We start from the raw sequence: 17,652 nt of genomic DNA on the forward strand, positions 1-17,652 counted from the left end.
GACCTTGTGGGCAGAAGGAACTCCAGGTAGAAGGAATACATGAATAAAGGCCAGGAGAGACTAGCCATACTTAGAGACAATGAGTAGATAAGGTCTGGTAGGAACCTAGAGAGGATTGTGCCAGCGAAAGGTGAGCTGCCGGCCTAGATGGGTAGGTAGGATTTGACTGCGCCTGAGGGGGAGAACTCCACCTGGCCATCTGCCCTACACCTCCTAGAGGCTTGAAGTCAGCCTGCAGAGATCAAGGAGAAGAGGCAGAGGAACTGGAGGAAGGCGGATCGTTCTTCTTTCCGGGAAACAATGGAGAGAGGAAGGAAACAGTGATGATGACAGCTTGCTTTGGCATATGTATTCTTCAGCTGGAAGGTAGTGCAGCTCTGGATTCTGGCCATTCTAGTGGGTGTACAGATTTGCATGTCAATGTGAGAAAGTGACTTGACTGTCTATTTTTGAGCATTTAAATCTGTCACCAGTTGAATGATTTTGTTTGTATACCATTCACAGGATGCTCATGCAGGTATTTCCTTTCAAAGTAGGATGGGTGGGAGTCAAGAGAGGCTTATGCTGGGGCGCATGACAGGCCTCTGAGACCAGAGCTAGTGCCTATTGCAAGATCCCACCCCCGGGTGCCCCTAAAATAGAATTCCAAGTGAACATGTTGGCTTCCTATAGTATATGGGGAGAGGGACAATAAAGCGAGGAGTCTGTGCCCTGCCAAACTGTCCCTTCTGCAGGAAGTTTGAGAGGACTGATGGGGTCTGGGGAGCTAGTCCTAACTGTTCAACACAGCTGGGTCATTTGAATAAGCTAGGGCCTTCCTGTCCAAAATTGTCAATCAGCAAACTCCTTGTTGCTTGCTCGTAGGATTCCAAGTTTTCAGTGCACCTAAGAACCAGTAAAGGGAAACTGGTAAAATATTGTTTCCCTTCTGGAGTATGAAAAAATTGAGTGGTCTGCTTTGTGCCAAAGGAGTGGGTGAGATACCACCTCATTAGAAAGATCTAGCGGTGCTGCTCAGGTGGATCGAACTCCTCCCTCCCTGAGTTATCTTGTGAGTTGAGGGCCTCTTTGAATCTCCTTAATTCAACTTTCTCCTCCATCGAGCCCTCTGTTGAGGTTTCTTTTCCTCCAGTTCTCCTGCATTAAAAAGGCTGGGTCACCTTCAACACCTCTGTTTCCTTTGATCTAAGCCTCCAAGCCACCTGCTCTCTGCGGGCCCTGCTTTTGAGCCGTCCCTACTGCACCCACTACCTCCTGTCCAGCCCCGCCACTGCTCCGGTCCAGGGGACTCGGGGTGGCCATAGCCTCCTGGTTTCAGCTCGGGGGACTCGGGTTTGCCACAGCCATTGCCTGCGCCCCCTCAGGTCCTCTGCGGGCTCTTGCGGCCTGGACAACAGAGCCTCCCCCTTCCTGTCAGGCCATCAGGCTCTTCACAATCCGCGTGCGTGCAGATTCACCTCACCTGCCCCTGGAGCCCCCTTGCCTGAGCCCCACACCCCAGCCCGGCCAAAGGACTCTGCACCTGGAACTCTCCGCCCTGGCCCCTCCTTCAGGCTGGACACCCCACCTCCCTCCACCCTTGACAGGCTCCTCACTTGAGTTGCCTGCTTCTCTCTGATGCTGACTTTAACCCTGACAGGAGTCCCTTCGCCAGCCACCCACTCTGCTCCCAGAGCACGCTGCTGGTCCCTTCCTCCTGGCTTCTGTCTGTGTTTGCCTTGTCCTCTGTGATGTGGGTCTCAGCTTCTTGACTAAAGTGCCAGTTCCTTAGGGACAAATGTTTATTTAAGTAGCCAGCAGACCATCTGGCTTGTAGTTTACAACAGCTTCTGGGTAAAACAGTAGTTGAGAGCTTGGGCTCTGCAGCCACGGCCTGGCCTGGATCTCAGTTCTGCCTCTCCCCAACTGCGTGACCTGGGACAAATCTCTTAGCTGCTATGTACCTCAGTTACCACATCTGTAACATGGGGATAATAATACTACATACCTTACAGGATTATTACAAGATAAAATGAGTTAATTCACAAAAAACTCTTTGGAACAGTGTCCAGCACATGCCACATACTCGATGGATTTTAGGTACTATTATTCTTGGGCCCCACCTGGAATTGCTGTACCAGGGTCTCTGGAAGTGGGCCCAGGAGTCTTCTTTTAAAATTAGTCCCTCTAGGTGATTCTACTGCACACTAGGTTTTGTGGACTGCTAATGTCATCTGAATCTTTTATCTTATAAATGAAGGAACTTGAGAACCAGGGAAGTGAAATGACTTAGCCAAATTCAAAAAGGACTTGCATAATCCACTAGCTAGTCTACCTTTAATTAATCACGAACTTGAACATGCTCAAGTAGCACCAACCCAGTTTGACTTTCAGATGCCTTCCCCACCCAGGGGTCTTTTGTCTTGTGGGCAGCCTAGAGGGAAGGGACCAGAGGCCATGGAACTGGCACAGACAAGAAGTCCAGTTTGTACCACTACACCCAACTCCTTTCTCATCAGCAGCGAGAGGACCCACCCCATGAATTGCCATTTTTTAAATTTCCTCCATTCTAAGCTCCTCAAGTTTACAAATAAGGATGGCCCTGACCATCAGATTGTTGTTCTGTCTGACCACATCCCTCCCAGGCAGAGGATCTCGCTGTGATTTGTGCTGGTCAAATATTCTTCTGGGTGTGTCATACTTCTGCATGAGATTAACATTCAAGTCAGTTAACTGAGCAAATGAAGCAGATTGCCCTCCCAAATGTGGGTGGGTCTCAATTGCATGGAACAGAGAGGCTGACCATTCTTCCAGTGAGGGAGCTCCTCCAGCCTGACTGCCTGCCTGGAGTGGGAACGTCGGTCTCTTCCTGCCTTTGGAGTCCCGCTCAAACATCAGTTCTTCCTGAGCCTCCAGCATGCCAGCTTTCCTAGGGCTGTGCCATTGGCTCTCCTGAGTCTCCAATTTGTGGACTGCACATATTGGGACTTCTCAGCCTCCATAATCAAGTGACCTAATTCCTTATACTAAATCTCTTTATATAGAAGTATATCCTCTTGGTTCCATTTCTCTGGAAAACTGAGAAATACAATTATAGTAGCTAATGGTGGTTGTCATTAATTTTATTATTATTCCACAAATGATGTGAATAGCAACAGTCCCTGGTGACAGCCCCTCAAACATTACGGCAGCATCCTCATATTTTCCCTGCCTGGGAAATATGTGCTCATGAGTACAACTGACACACACACAGTGACATCCTGGACCAGACTGAGTTAGGGTGGGGAAGCACTTTTAGCTCCCAAAGGTGTATGGTGAATTTGTGCATCTTGCACCTTCCCTTTGTAGTAAATCACTCACTCCCTAGCCCCTAACTCCCAAACCCTGCAAGGTGCTAACCTGCTGCCTCCAGAAGAAAAGAGCAGGCTTGCATCCCTGGGGGCTGGGTGCAGGCTGCTTCTCAGGATGGTGGTCAGAGAAGAGACTGAGGAGAGATTTGGCCAGTGGGAGGGTGTCCCTGGGACACGCTGACTTTGATAATGCCCACCACCCCTATCTCCTACCCACTGCCCCCACCACACCATGGCTTTCAGAGTGGTGGGAAAGACTAGGAAAGAACCTGTCCTGGAGAAGGACATGGCTCTATCAGGTGGTTCTGAGGAGACAGGATGAAGTTCAGCGAGGTCAACTCACCCCAGACACAGCCTCACCAGCAACAGCACCAGGCAAAACGCAAGGGCTCCCCCCTCCCGACTTTGTGTGGATACCTGCTTCTCCCTGCAAGTCTGACTTCCCACCAGGTCAGCAGGAAGCCTGGAGTGAGCCCAGGCTGTGATCTGTCTGGAAAGCTCCAAACATGAGACATCGGGTCCCAGTACCACTCAGGAAGCTCCTTGAATAGCTGATTCCTCCTTTTCACAAACTCCTCAAAGATGCTGGCCTGCACAGACCTGGCCAGGGGCAACAGCCCTGAGCTGAAGGGGATTCTTGTCCCTTCCTGGAGCTAGGCCTCCTGGTTCCCTGGCTTATGTGACTGTAGGCCACCAGGTGACCTCTCTGAGCCTTAGTTTTCTCATCTGAGAGATGAGAGTGGTAATAGTTTGACCTCAAAGGATTACTGCAACAGTTGAGGACCAATAATTGTTAGGTGTTATTACTGAAGGAATAACTACTCCCCTTCTCTTTCCCAAATGGGAAATGGGAAAAGTCACATCTTTCAAAGCAATTATTACATCTTTTAGAGTGTATAAGCAAGCTCAAGAGGCACATTTTTTCCAAAAACCACCTCCTAATGTACCAATGTACCTTAAAAAAAAATAAGACAACCACAACCTATATGTGTCAGGCTCTGCCAATAACTCTGCCCGGTGGGTAGTATTTATCTCCATTTTAAGATAAGGAAACTTACAGTGTACTATGCCCAAAGTCGCGTGTCCTTCAATAGCAGAGCAGGGTGTGACCCTGATCTCACTCTAGAACCCATGCAATGCTGTCTGCTCATCAGCAGGAGTTCCCGAAACTTCCCTATTTCTCCAGAGTAATAAATCCATGTTAGTATTTCCAGGCAAAATCTGTTTACATAAGTAAGTCTTGTAGTTAACAATGTGCTTCTAATTTAAGTAGAGAATGCCAGTAAGAAATGGCAGGAAATATTTCCCAAATTTAACTCATTAATCCTCAACTGAACATAAGCATGCTTGAAGGAACAAATGCTTTACGATTTATAAAGTAAGAAACATCATTTTCTTTCTTTTCTTTTTTTCTTAAAGATTTTTTTAATTGATCTTTAGAGAGAGGAAGGGAGAGGGAGAGAGAGAAGAGAGAAGCATTGATGTGAGAGTGTAATATTGATCGGCTGCCTCCTGCATGGCCCCTACCGGACACTGAGCCTGCAACCCAGGCCCGTGCCCCGACTGGGAACTGAACCTGGGACTTGAACCCAACCAGCAACCTTTGGGTGCAGGGGATGGGGTGCAGGGGATGACGCCCAACCAACCGACCCACGCCGGCCAGGGCAACACATCATTTTCTTGATAAGAGTGGTTTTACACTCCATAGGGCATTTGCCTTCGCTCCCTGCTCTGCTCTGCTCTGCTCTGCACCCTCCACTAATTTTGTCAACACCCTCAGATCTGGATCAGAGCCTTGTTCACTTTTCACTCCACGGAGTCCTGACTTCAAGGCCAGGCCCCCAGGACTCCCAGCAGCCAGAGCTCCTAGGCAGGGAAAGTTGTCCCCACCACAACATTTAGCACAAGGCTTTGCATGAAGTAGGTTCTCAATAAATGTGATTTGAAATCATGCAAATCACTATTGTGGACACCTGTTTTGTTCAAGCAGCCCTGCTTTTGAGAATGGGGAAAGGGCCACCTCTGACCATTTAACAGTGGAAACCCGGAATATAGGAATATACACCACTGCACTCGTGAGCTATACAGAAGTGACCTTACGGACTCCTTAATTTCTCTAATGCTCCTGCTTAGCAAATAGTTCTGAGGGTCCTGTTTTGTACCAGACACTCTCGCAGGTGCTGTGGAGCCAAAAGGAACGAGACCCATCCCACCCCAAGGGAGCTCGTTTCTACTGGGCGGAGGAAGCGCCTGAGGGCTGACTGCATTTTTTCTAGGATACGCAAATTTCTGCTCTGTATGCTGAAAACTGTTCTGCTATTGCCAGCTAGTCATTGCTTGCATCGGTTAAGATTTCCTAGAGCCCTAGCTGACTTAATGCTGCCTGGAAAACAAGCATTTTGGAGTTTTCTCTCTATCACGTCTTTCTTATTGAGTGTCAAAGCAGTTTGAGACTAACTCTTTCAAAATACTTCACCTTTTGGAGACAGATGAAATGGTAAGAATAAATTATTAATCATACAAATACCTTTGTATCATAACTTTGAATTGGTAACTTTGCATAAAGAGAAGTTGAAACTACAACACATATAAGGGGAGGAAGCGACGGGAGCCCCCAGTTTGTGACGTACCCAGCGTCTTGTCTTTTCTGTTTGCTGTTTGTTCCCTGCCGCCTTCCACAGCTCTTTATTTTAATCCATATCTCCAAATAGATATTAATAAATTTTAGCACTTCTGCTGAGCCCTTCACCTCAACACAAGCAAAACAAGTGCATTTTCTTCCCCTAGAATTGATGTGTTTTTCCATTATTCAGGTCTGCTTTCCGTGAATTGCATGCGAAGCACGGAACACTTGCAGGATGCACAGCTTAGCCTTTGGGCCCTGCCCATTTCTGCAGGGCCACACTGACAGCGTGCCCTTAGGTCATGCTGCAGCTTTAGAGCAGTTAGACCGAGCCTTGGCCAGAGGAGGAGTGACGATGGAGACCCGGGGATTTCAAAAACAGAGGCCCTGGTGGGGGCGGGGGTGGGGGCGGGGGCGGGGGAGCAAAGAGGGAGCAGGGGTGCCTCAGCTCCACCTCCCTCAGAACGATGGTGGCGATGGGCACACGGACCAGGACACAGGGGTAAGGCAAAACTTCCAGGCAGAAATGTGTAGACACTGGCCTCTCCCCCCCCCCCCAAGTTTCCAGTGCTCTGCCCAATGTTTCAGGGGTTCTGTGCCCATCAGTGCGCCCACGACCCTGCCCTCCCTATTCCTGAGGGGAAGGGAGGTGGGCTTCAGGCTCAGCTTCCTCTCTAGGGCGTCCCCTGCGCCCAGTCAAGCCCAGATCCTCAGGCCCTCTTCCCTACATACAAATCCGACAACTTCCTGCCCTAACCACCTCCTGATAACTCCCTGCTCCCCTCTTCCATCCCCAGGACTATGATCCCAGGACCTTTCCAGGTGTTCCCTAAGCACCCAATCCCCCAAGAGACCCCCCCCCCCAGGAAAGGACCAGCAGGCATCAGGGAGCCAGGTCCTGTGCTAGACCCGTTCTGGGACCAGAGAATAAAGGAAGCTATGAGGCCCTGGAAGTCAGTTATTTGTGATGCTGAGGACAGGAAAAATACTGGTTGGAGCTTTCTGCTTGACCCCCAGCCTGCTGGGGCCCCTGGAGGCTGTCGATCCCTTTGGAACTGCCCTGTGACTCATCTTTGACCCCTCTGGTCCACAGTGTGCCTTTCTGGAGAGCATGAGGGCACTTCCTGTTCCCACTTGGAACTGGATCATGGGCCGCACTGGGACATCTCTTGTATTGTTTAGCTGTCCCATTATGATAGAACTTTTTCCCCATGGGATGTTTGATCTCAGCTTCTTGAAGGCAGAGGGCCCCCTGGCACTGGGTGGCAATCTGGGCATACTGTGGATCAGTTGTTCTTGTGTCCGTGCTTACATATGGTAGGAAGCAGACATGGAGGGTGATAGGGTATGTTCTGAGGTATGCAAATGCACTCTTTAAGAGATAATGGAATCTAAAATAATATTTTTTTCTTAAATATTTGGACATTCCTTTAGACATAAATTATCTAATTTTCTAAATCCTTTATGCCATTTTGCATAGTTCAATGCCCCTAGACTATAGGAAAGGATGGTGATATTGTCACAGGTCTGGACAGAGGTGTCCTTGGGAGGTAGGGTGATGGGCTGCAATGCCCAGAAGCTGCATATGTGTCACTTTCTGTCTCTGCTAATAAAGAACTTTTAACTACTCAGAATGTCTTTTGTCTTTGTTCTGCAGAAATCACAAGTCTTGTCATTGTAATCTCCCATTACTGTTCCTTGGCACCAATAAATAATAGTCATTTATTCATCATATTTTTACTGAAAACCTATCGCTTCATGTGCAAGATTAGAAGCTTGGAATACAAAGTCATAAAATGCAGTCACTGCCCTTGAGCAGTGCTCCTTCCAAAGGTGACATGACATGGTTGGGTTGTAGCACAAATGTAATGAAAATTGATGCTCAAGAGAAGGCACCCCAGAGGCTGAATGGAGCATGTGACTTGGGTCTTGGAAGATGAGTTGGCCATCTTTGAGGTAGAGAAGAGGGGAAAATATTCAAGGCAGAGGGAATAGTTCATGCCAAAGCAGGGAGGTGTGAAAGAGCCTTGTGTGTACTGAGAATGGCAGACTGGTCTATTGGAATGGAGCGGGGTGTGTGTGTGTGTGTGTGTGTGTGTTTTGGCAGAGGGCGATGATGAAGCTGGAGAGGTGGTAAATAAAATCGATGCCATGCCTCCTTTATATTTTATCCACTAAATAAAGGGAAACTAGCTGAGGTCTTTCAATCATAGAAATAGTGATTAGGGTTGGTGTTAGTAATTTTGCTCTGGTGTGAAGAAAGAATTAGACAGGTGTCATTCCAGAAGCCAAGATAAAGGCCTGAATTACGGCAGAGTGATGTATTAGAGACAAATAGAATTCACAGATCAGATACCTTACTGAGAGTGAGGGTCAGGGAGACAGAGGGGGAAGGAGAATTTTTAGGCTACTCCTGGATGGTAGAGTACAGTTACTGATCTAAGACATACAGGGAAAGGTGGGGTTTTGTTTTTAAAATAAGGATGGGAAGATAAACTTCCAGTTGTACCAATAAATAATAATGTTATTCATGCTTGTAATTTTTAGCATCAGTGCACAGTGAAAATCACATGATGTCAATTTCATGCCTGTGGCAAATGCCCTAATTAAACACATCCTGCAGTTATTCAAATCTCTTTCCTCCTCCACATATTTTTCTTTCTCCCACAACAGATTCCCTCCACTTAAACCCCTCCTAACAGAGAGACACCAATTAGAGTTCAGACTAAGGGCAAGCATGGAGCCGTTCTGGGCTCTGGTGCAAGTATGATTTCTATAAAAAGACACTTAAGAAACAGGCGAAATGTTGCCATTTTGCCTTTAATGGAAAGGTGGCTAGCAGTTACAGTAAAAAAAGAAAAGTTTTATTAAAAAAACAACTCTTCAGCTTCTAGGCAATACTGAATTTTCAGAAATACACATACACTTGCAAACCAATAGTCTGTATAAAAATAAACTCTGTGTGATTAAAAACGAAGACACCCCCCCTCCCCCCACCAGTCTTCTCAGCTGCACAATAAAAAGGAGGCAGTCTGTCTGACGTGGGTTTACCCCAGCGCAGAGGGGGCTTTAACTTTGGGAGACAGAGCCTGCTTGAAGCGCCTCTTCAGGTCTTGCATGTTGGGAGAGCGCGGCCGAGGAATGATGGAGGCCCTTCTCCTCTCCCCACTGAGGCTGTGCAGCTTGCTCACTTCTTTGCAGAGATGCTGAAACACATCGCAGACATCTTCGTAGTTTTCACTGGTGGAGATTTCAAGGAACAGACTGCCTAGCTCATTGGCTAGTTGAACACCATCATCGGTCTGCACCTGCCGGGCATGCAGAAGGTCTCCCTTGTTGCCCACGATGATGACAGGGGCCTTGGAGTCAGGGTGGACCTTCCGGATGTGCTGGTAAAGGGGGCGGATGGACTGGTAGCTGTCATAGTCTGTGATGGAATAGACCAGCAGAAAGCCCTCTGCCCACTGCACCCATTTGGACAGGGAGTCAACCACCTGCATGAGGTTGTCTTGGACCTGAAAAGATCAAAGGGAGTCTGATCAAGGAAGCCCTCAGTGGGAGAGGACTCAAAATAACATCAAAGTAACCCTTGAGCAATGGCTGAAAAAGAAATCACTAAATATAGTTTTCAGATTCTGCCCAGCTTCTGCAGAAGGAGGTTTTTGATGCAGAAAGACAGGCTCCCTGCCTGGGTAATTCTACCAGCTGCTGCCAATGCATTGTGCTTCCCCTCCTTGCCCGGCAGGTAGTCTGTGGAGGACCGAGGCTGCCTGGAGAATGACGTCAATGAGAACTTCCAAATCAGAAATGTCGCAATTTTTAGGGAACTAACTCAGAAAAAGCAAAACTTTGAAAATAAGCCAAGATAAACATCTATTCCCAAAACCCATAAAAATATTTTTAGCATGTCCTTCTTGAGAATGTTGCAAGAAACAAATTCTTTCTTTCTGTTCTTCCACAAGACCTTTCCTCCCTAGAAGGGAGAGCAATTAAGTAACTTGTTAATCAAGTTACATTCCTGACCAGGTGCCAAGGGTTTCTGACAGCAATTAGTGACCAGGGAACAGCTAGAAACAGAAGCACTTCCACAGTCCTTGCTAGGAAGACCCTCTGCAGAATCCAGCCCAGGCAGCTTTGTTAATGGTTCCACGGCCGGCTCTGGAAGAGGTGGTGAGACCCATCCCAGCAGCCACGGCCCGCAGCTGGGTAAAGAGACGCGCCTCTTCCCCTCTCCGAGGTGGGGCGGTGGCGCTGGAGGAAGCTGCCTCTGACCGTCCAGTCCTCGCCCCCTCGCAGGGTTTCTAACACCCCACTGACCGGCCTCTCCTGGGGACAGCCCACTGCTCCATCTAAATGCACAGCAGTTGTGCTAAGACGTCTTGCTCGCGCTCCCCCAGCGCCCTCGGAGTCTGAAGGGCAGCCTGCCGGGCCTTACCTGGATTCCCCCGGGGGTGTCCTGGATCTGCAGGGACAGCTGGTCTCCCTCGACGCAGACAAGCCTTGAATACAACTTGCCTGGAGAAGGAAGGGGAGTCTGCTTTTAAATTCTTACACTCTCAGCGGGACAAAGAAAATCGGAGCATGCAGCCGCAAAAGCAGGGGGGCACGTAATTATTCTCACCTGTATTCGGTTCGTAATCGCCAATGAATCTCTTGGTCAGGAAGCGCACAATCATTGCTGAAAATGAAATAGGGAAATCAGCTGAAGGGCTCGGACAGGGCAGTCAAACGCTGACACTCCTGGGGTGAAGGAGGGAGGGAGGAATGGGCCCCGGACTCTACAAAACCCAGGGGCGGCGGCGGCGGTCTCCGTGCCTCCTGCGGCGGGATGATTGCGGGTACGCGCCCCGCGGCTCCAGCCCGCCCCCCGCAGACGCCCAGCCCGGCGACAGCCCGCGAGCGGGTGCGCCGGGAGCAGCGGGGGCGCCGGGGGGCAGGCGACGCCCGCCACCCCGGCCCGTCCCCCGCCGCGGGCTCCGGGCCCCCAGCCCCCCAGCCCCGCCCGCGCGGCCCCCGCCGCTCACCGCTCTTGCCCACGCGGCCGGCGCCCAGCACGGCCAGCTTGATGTCCCTGGGCAGGAGGTAGTCGGAGGACTCGGGGATGGGCGCGAGCAGAAAGTGCCCCGACATGCTGGGCGGCCGCATGGAGCGCGAGCCTGCCGGGGGGCCTGGGCCGGGGAAGGGGCGCGGGCTCGGCACCGGAGCGCGGACCCGGAGCCCGCGGCGCCCGGGCTTTTAAAGGACTCGGCGCGGGGCGGAGCGGCCGCCTCCGGCTCCTCCTCTTCCCCCCTCCCGGCGGCAGCGACGGGCGCGAGCCGGGAGCGAGGGGCCACCAGCCTTTGGGGGCGCCCTGTCTCGCCGCCTGACGTGCTCTGCCCGGGACCAGACGCTGGAAATGCAACCCGTGTCCCGAGGGGGGCGTGGCGGGCTCGCGCCCGCGGTGCTCGCGGGGCCCCGCGTCCTCCGTCCCGCGGAGACGATCCTGAGTCACTAGACCAGCGGGGGAGCCTGAGGGCAGAGCTAGGAGCCGGGGGACGAATGGAAGGGGGAAAGTGCCGTCAGCCGGTGGGCTCTGCGACAGCGGGAGGGGAAACTCCTGTCGAATGTCGCCTTTTGTTTTCAAAAGGTGCTGAGAGGTGACAATAATGGGGAAACGGGGAGGGAGAGGAAAGAGCCCCGAGACAGTGGCCATACAAGGGAAGTTGGCCTGGCTCCAGACCTGCGACGCCCCGGGGGCAGTAAGCGTTGCACCCCAGCTGGCACTTGTCGGCTGACTCAGGAGAGAGCGCTCAGTAGGCACCCCGTTGGCTGGGAGCTCGGGCTTGGAACCTGCGCCCCTGAGTCACGCGTGCGCTTCACTCTTCCAGCGCTGACTCCCACGTGCCAAGTGGAGTTTAGGGTGGGGCGGGGAGCGGGAGGAGGGGGGCACAAGACAGACATCCGGCCTGGTCTGGGTTTCTGGGCCCACCCTGGCAAGGCAGAGCCGTGGGAGTTTACCCTTCCTTGCAGGTTAGAGGACCTTATGCTTCTGGCCTCCTGCAGTCCAGCCTCATATGTCCACTTGCCTATTAGACAGCCCCCCCCCCACCCCTCCCTCTCTCTTGGTTGTATAGTTAGCTTTTGCTGCATGAAAAACCACACAAAACCAATTGGTTTAAAACAATAACCCTCACAGTTGCTCACATGTCTGAAGGTCAGTGGGTGGTTATCCTACTCTGGGCCAGGCTCAGCTGATCTTGCCTGGCTCTTTCAAGCATCTGCAGAGGGTTGGCAGGGTGAGGAAGTGGTATCACCCTGCAGCTGTCAGTCGGTTGTGATGGGTCACCCCTCTCCTCATTCAGCAGGCTTGCTAGGCTTGTTCTCATGGTGACTGGAAGTGGAAAAGGCTTCTTGAGACCTAGGCTCAGAGGTGGAACCCATCACCTCTGCTGCTTTCTGTTGGCCAAAGCAAGTCACAATGCCGACTCAAATTCAAGGGGCGGGGAAATACACTCCACTTCTCAGTGGAGGGAGTTGCAAAGACACATTTGAAAGGACTGGGACGCAGGGAGCGGTAGAGAACACACGCACTTTTTGCAATTGACCATGCTAATGAATGTGCCTCCACCCAGTAGCCTTCCTTGACTCCCACCACGCTCACTTCCACATCAATTCCGAAGTTCCATTGTTTCTACTACCTCTGTCTTGGTGTCTCCTCCTATCCACCCCTACTGCTCTCTACACTTCTCACTTGAAGAATCCTGAATATCCTGCAGGAATGGGTTTTGACTAGTTTACTTATTCCCCTTGGGAAAGCTTCCTCTGACCACGGCTGCCATCCACATTGCTATTTCCCGGTTACTCTCAGGGTAACTTTGACAGCACTCAAGTGCCGCTACTTTCTGGTGGAGTATTTTCCTCATGTCTGTCTCCAGGAGAGCAGGGACTACTCTAGCTTGTGTCTTTATTACCCAGCACATAGTGGTTCCTGGGACTTACAAGTTCTTGAATAAATGTCTGTTCACTGATTGACTTTCTGAACGGACAATGAATGGTGTCTTCAGTGTGAACTGGAAAAGATGGAAATGTAACCATTATCCCAGTACCTTAGTTTTGAGAGCAACCTGCTCTCAGGAGCAAGTGGTTCAGGAACTGTCCTGAGATGAGCTGCTGTTATTTCCGTTATACTGACTTTCGGCTGTTCAGAAGGCAATCCCCTTCTGTTAAACTTCAGTCTAACTGGAAAGACTTGAAGCAGGGCACCTCCTTTCCTGACTGGGGAAAAGGCGCCATAAAGACAGTGACTATTTACAGAACAACTTTGCAACTATTAGGCTCCAGGGGTCCTTGAGCAGTTCAGCAATAGGGGTCTGGTTTGTTGTCTCTCAGACTCTTGGCCTTTCCTTCTTGGACACACAATGGCTACTGCTTCACCAAACATCCTGTCCTTAATGGGGGGGGGGGGGGCTTCTCTTCCTTTGTCTTACTGTAAAAATAATTCTCAGAACCGAGCAGACTTTCTCTTATATCTCACTGGCCAGAACTGAGATGCTGGGAGTTTATGTAAGTATCTAGCAAAGACGACTGGAATTGCTGTGACTAACTTGAACAGCAGCTGTCAATGGGATCTGCCACAAACGCTTCACTTTCCTGGGGTCTAAATGCAGAACTTTCAAGGGAAAAGCCCTTTCTTGGCTGAATCTCGGGCTCACCTCTTCACCTCACTCCACCTTACATTCCCAGTCAGGTATAAGATCACTTACGTTTAAGGTCACCCAATAAGGAAGATTTCTAAGACTGTTCTCTGCCCTGTGGCAATTACGTCCCATTTTGCATTTACATAGCATCTTTGCTCAGTGAGATCAACATGTTATCCCATTCTCCTTGGAAAGCTCTTTGCATTTACAGATACACAAGAGAGTCCATGACCTTTTACTGCAGATAACATATTACTAAACTGTGGAATTATATAGCCTTGCGTAAATTGTTGCTGCTGGTGTTTTTTTCATCTGGATTTCTGTATCCAGTTACGTAAAACTGTGGTGCAACTAGCTGAAGTGGCTTTAGAAAGATAATAGAAGTGTGTAGGCAGATATGGATACACAAATCCGAGGGTGTTTAGAAAAAGAATGAAGGACAGGAATTAGAATATGCAAATATCACCAGGCTTAGAGTTATTAACCCTTTACCAGCTAAATAAGCTTAATGTGTAGCCTCAGGCAAAACTTTGCCAAGGGGCTGTACTCCACTAGTTCAAGAACATCCTTCCCAGCCCTGGCCCGGTTGCTCAGTTGGTTGGAGCATCATCCCGCGCGCACGCGCACACACACACATTGCAGATTCCGTTCCATCAAGGCACATACCTAGGTTGCAGGTTTGATCTCAGGTCGTGGTGCATACCAGAGACAAGTGATGTTTCTCTCTCACATCAGTGTTTCTTTCTCTCAATATATCCTCAGGCGAGAATGAAAAAAAAGTTCCTCCCACCACCAGCCTTTGCTCAGTATGAGTTACCTTTCCTGTATAGCCTAAATCCTTGAATAAATACTACTGTGCTTACTGGAGACTCAGACGCTGACTTTCAGTACTTTCCCCAGAATAGGAATTAATGCTTCTGTCTCCTACCAACTTACTACTTTATTTCAACAGTCAAAATAACTGAAAATCTACTCTGTAAGGCTATTAAGTGTGGGTACAGAACACAAAGGACAGCTAAGTTCTATTATGAAACATTTACTGAGAGGACAATAAAGTACATAAGATACTCCCACCTGCCTTCACAGACATCCCCATAAAGTTGATCATTCATAAATCACTGTAGAATTAACAAAAAAATTCTAAATCATCTTAATTCTTCCTTAATCTTAATTAGCCCTATGAAATTGGTAAAATATCTTCTAAATTGAGGTTCAGACAAGTTTAGGAACTTATCCAGTCAGAGCCATTCAGTAGTGGACAGTCCAACCCGATTCCAAATCTTGGTGCTGTCCACTAGTGTGGACAGCAGGAAGGAGAGTACTCTGGTCATGTACATAGAATGACAAAGCAGGTGGAACTTTCTTTCTCAGGAGCAAAAAAATCCAATCACATCTTCACTTCAGCTAAGACGTCACCTCATTTGGTAGACAGTGGAGTACCCCTAGCTATTTCTTTCCGATCCAAACGATTTCCATGAATTCTACTCCTGCTAGGTGTATGAAAGCATTTGGCTCTGCCTTTTCCCCCAGGGGCTTTGTGAGGGCTGCCAATTGCTCCTTGTCCCGCACCTTCACTGTCTGAAGAGCCTCACAGCACAGAACCTTGGCTGACAGCTTATCCATTCTTTGACATACTTCCCACCTCAGCAGCAACAGCTGCCTCGCTGTTATTTTGATGTTTTGCAAAATAACATTTTTTTTCCCCTCTGTGGGGCTGGAATGAATGCTGTAAACACACATATTTCAATTAAGTCAAATTCAGTTTTAAATTCTCGTTCTCAAAAAATAAAAATAAAAAATTGACAAACCTATCTTGTTTATATCTTAGCAATTCTTATTGCTAATTTTTAGCAATTTTTTACGTTAGCATTTTTTCCATCCCAGTAGAGAAAATGCTAATGTACACTAGTGGAAATATAGGAAAGACAGGAAACTGAGTGGGTTTTTTTGCCACAACTTTCAGAGGACTTCAAAGAGTGTGCTATATTTTATTCAATCCTTGGGGCTGGGTTCAACTGAATAAAAGCAGGAGCCTTAAGATACCTGGCTAAATCAGAATTAAAAGTTCAAGTAACCATGCAACCTCACTTCCGATCTTGACTCTTAGGAAGAACAGGGTGAAAAGTTTGAGTTAGAATACTTACTTTCAATATGTTAAGAAAAGGGAACTGTAAAGGATTAATTTACAAATTTGCAATCTGTCATGCTTATTATTTAAAAGGACCTGAATTTCGAGGCATGTACATAATCTTATCAGCACACATACATTCCTCTAGGCTCAGGGGTTTCAACTTAATTCATCTAATAAAACCTTCCAAACTAATCTGTATATTTGAAGGACATCCAGATGGAGCCGCCCAAGTTGTAAATATCAGATCTAGAGCTTCAGAAAAAGTGAGCTCTGAACTCTGGTGTCAAGTATATTAGGGATGACTGACAGAATCAGTAGTTCTCAAAGTTGAACATGCACCTTAATCACCTAAAACTTAAGAGTGCTGGGCCCCACCCCCAGAATTTGACAAGTTGTTCTCTGGTAGGTCTGCATTTTTAACAAGTTTCCAGATGTTGATGCAGCCAGCTGGAGACCCATACTTTGTGAACCACTGGCTTACAACTCTACCCAGAACAAACTCCTTGGAACATCAAGGAGCCAGAATGAGGGGGAAGTCAGGTATGATTAAGAACTGGGAAAAAGTATAATGGCAGAAGCCTCTGGAAGAGAGAGAAAAAAGTTGATTCTGTCAAATATTTAGGGAGATAAAGTCAAATTAAATAGTATCTAAATTTAATTATCAAGTGTTTTGTTAACTTTTAGTAGTTTCACTGGAGTGGTGGAAGCAGAAGCCATATTTGCAGTGGGACTAGGAAATTAAGCTATAAGAGAAGGCACAGGAGAAGCGGCTTGTTTTATTTGCTGGTTTTCAGAGGTCTATAGGCTAGTCAAGGAAGCAGCAAGTGGAAAGGGTCAAAGACACAAGAAACCAGGAAAAAAATCAGTGAAAAAAGAGGGCAGAAATGAGAGCCCTGTTAGCACCAACTGTTTCCCCTCTGCTGTCCTCCTATACTCCTTACCTTATTTTGCCTTAAAAATGGCTAGAAAGATATTTAGGAAATGCAATTTTAAATATGCAAAGTGAGAGACACATTAAGAGTTAGTGACTTCAACTGGGTGCAGTGGTGCCATCAACTAAGATTAGAAAATATGAAGCAATTCATGTTTTCCTAGTTGCTTTGTGTGACAGTGAATTGTTGACCAATATAAAGCATGTTTAAACACAATTTTCTATCACTAAATGTGAACCTTTAAGGGCAGTTAATACCACTTGAGTTATGTTAGGCATTCACCGAGATTCAAAACCAGGTTTGCTGGATCCCAAAGCAGACCTATTATCATCACACTTCACTGGAGAAAACTGAACGCCACTAACACTGGGTTTACTTAACCATTCACTGAATTATAAAAATGAATAGGTTCTCGTCCTTGAGTCTATTAGTGCGGAAGAGAATACTATGAGAAGTGTCAAGGTTTCCATTTCAAATAAACTGATACTTTTGCTACAGCGATCACAGAATATTGAAGGCAACTAGGATTTCTCTTCAGGATATTTGAGTTGCTTGCCACATCCAAGTAAATATCCAGGAAGAAACAGAATAACCTAAATGTGCTCCAACTATACACAAAGTAACTTATGTTCCCATTAAGCCCTGTTGGTATGGCTCAGTGGTTAAGTGTTGACCTATGCACCAAGAGGTTGCTGATTTTTTTTTTTTTAAATATATCTTTATTGATTTCAGAGAGGAAAGGAGAGGGAGAGAGATAGAAACATCAATGATGAGTCATTGATCGAGCCCACAACCCGGGCATGTGCCCCGACCAGGAATCGAACCCCAATCGCCTGGATCCTAGGTCGACACTCAACCGCTGAGCCACGCCCGGCTGGGCAGGTTGCTGATTTGATTCATGGTCAGGGCACATGCCTGGGTTGCAGGCTCAATCCCTGGCAGCCGATCGATGTTTCTCTCT

The 17,652-nt window shown here is 48.2% G+C and overlaps 1 protein-coding gene across 2 annotated transcripts; it reads right to left on the reverse strand.

The window, feature by feature from the left end:
* Nucleotides 1–8,753: 8,753 nt before the first annotated feature.
* On the reverse strand, nt 8,754–12,599 carry RASL11A (RAS like family 11 member A). Of its 2 annotated transcripts, none has more exons than XM_016224807.2 (4): nt 12,136–12,599; nt 10,574–10,630; nt 10,388–10,467; nt 8,754–9,467 (listed from the first exon to the last, which is right to left on the reverse strand). In XM_016224807.2, exons 2-4 carry the CDS (start codon nt 10,626–10,628, stop codon nt 9,000–9,002), a joined length of 603 nt encoding a protein of 200 aa, XP_016080293.1. In that variant the 5' UTR covers nt 10,629–10,630; nt 12,136–12,599; the 3' UTR covers nt 8,754–8,999. The 2 variants fall into 2 exon arrangements, with proteins under 2 accessions (XP_016080293.1, XP_087669982.1); XM_087813856.1 differs by lacking the exon at nt 12,136–12,599 and adding an exon at nt 10,977–11,136.
* Nucleotides 12,600–17,652: the final 5,053 nt, after the last annotated feature.

This window comes from Miniopterus natalensis, chromosome 2 (genome assembly GCF_054644295.1).
Source record: "Miniopterus natalensis isolate mMinNat1 chromosome 2, mMinNat1.hap1, whole genome shotgun sequence".
NCBI classification, from domain to species: domain Eukaryota; kingdom Metazoa; phylum Chordata; class Mammalia; order Chiroptera; family Miniopteridae; genus Miniopterus; species Miniopterus natalensis.

Excerpts from the sequence above, each read along its gene's own strand:
- RASL11A (XM_087813856.1), bottom strand. The coding sequence starts at position 11,097 with ATGCGGCCGCCCAGCATGTCGGGGCACTTTCTGCTCGCGCCCATCCCC. Across the intron at positions 10,468-10,573 it reads CGATTACGAACCGAATACAG|GCAAGTTGTATTCAAGGCTT; the intron begins GTGAGAATAATT and ends TTCCTTCTCCAG. Across the intron at positions 9,468-10,387 it reads ACACCCCCGGGGGAATCCAG|GTCCAAGACAACCTCATGCA; the intron begins GTAAGGCCCGGC and ends TGATCTTTTCAG.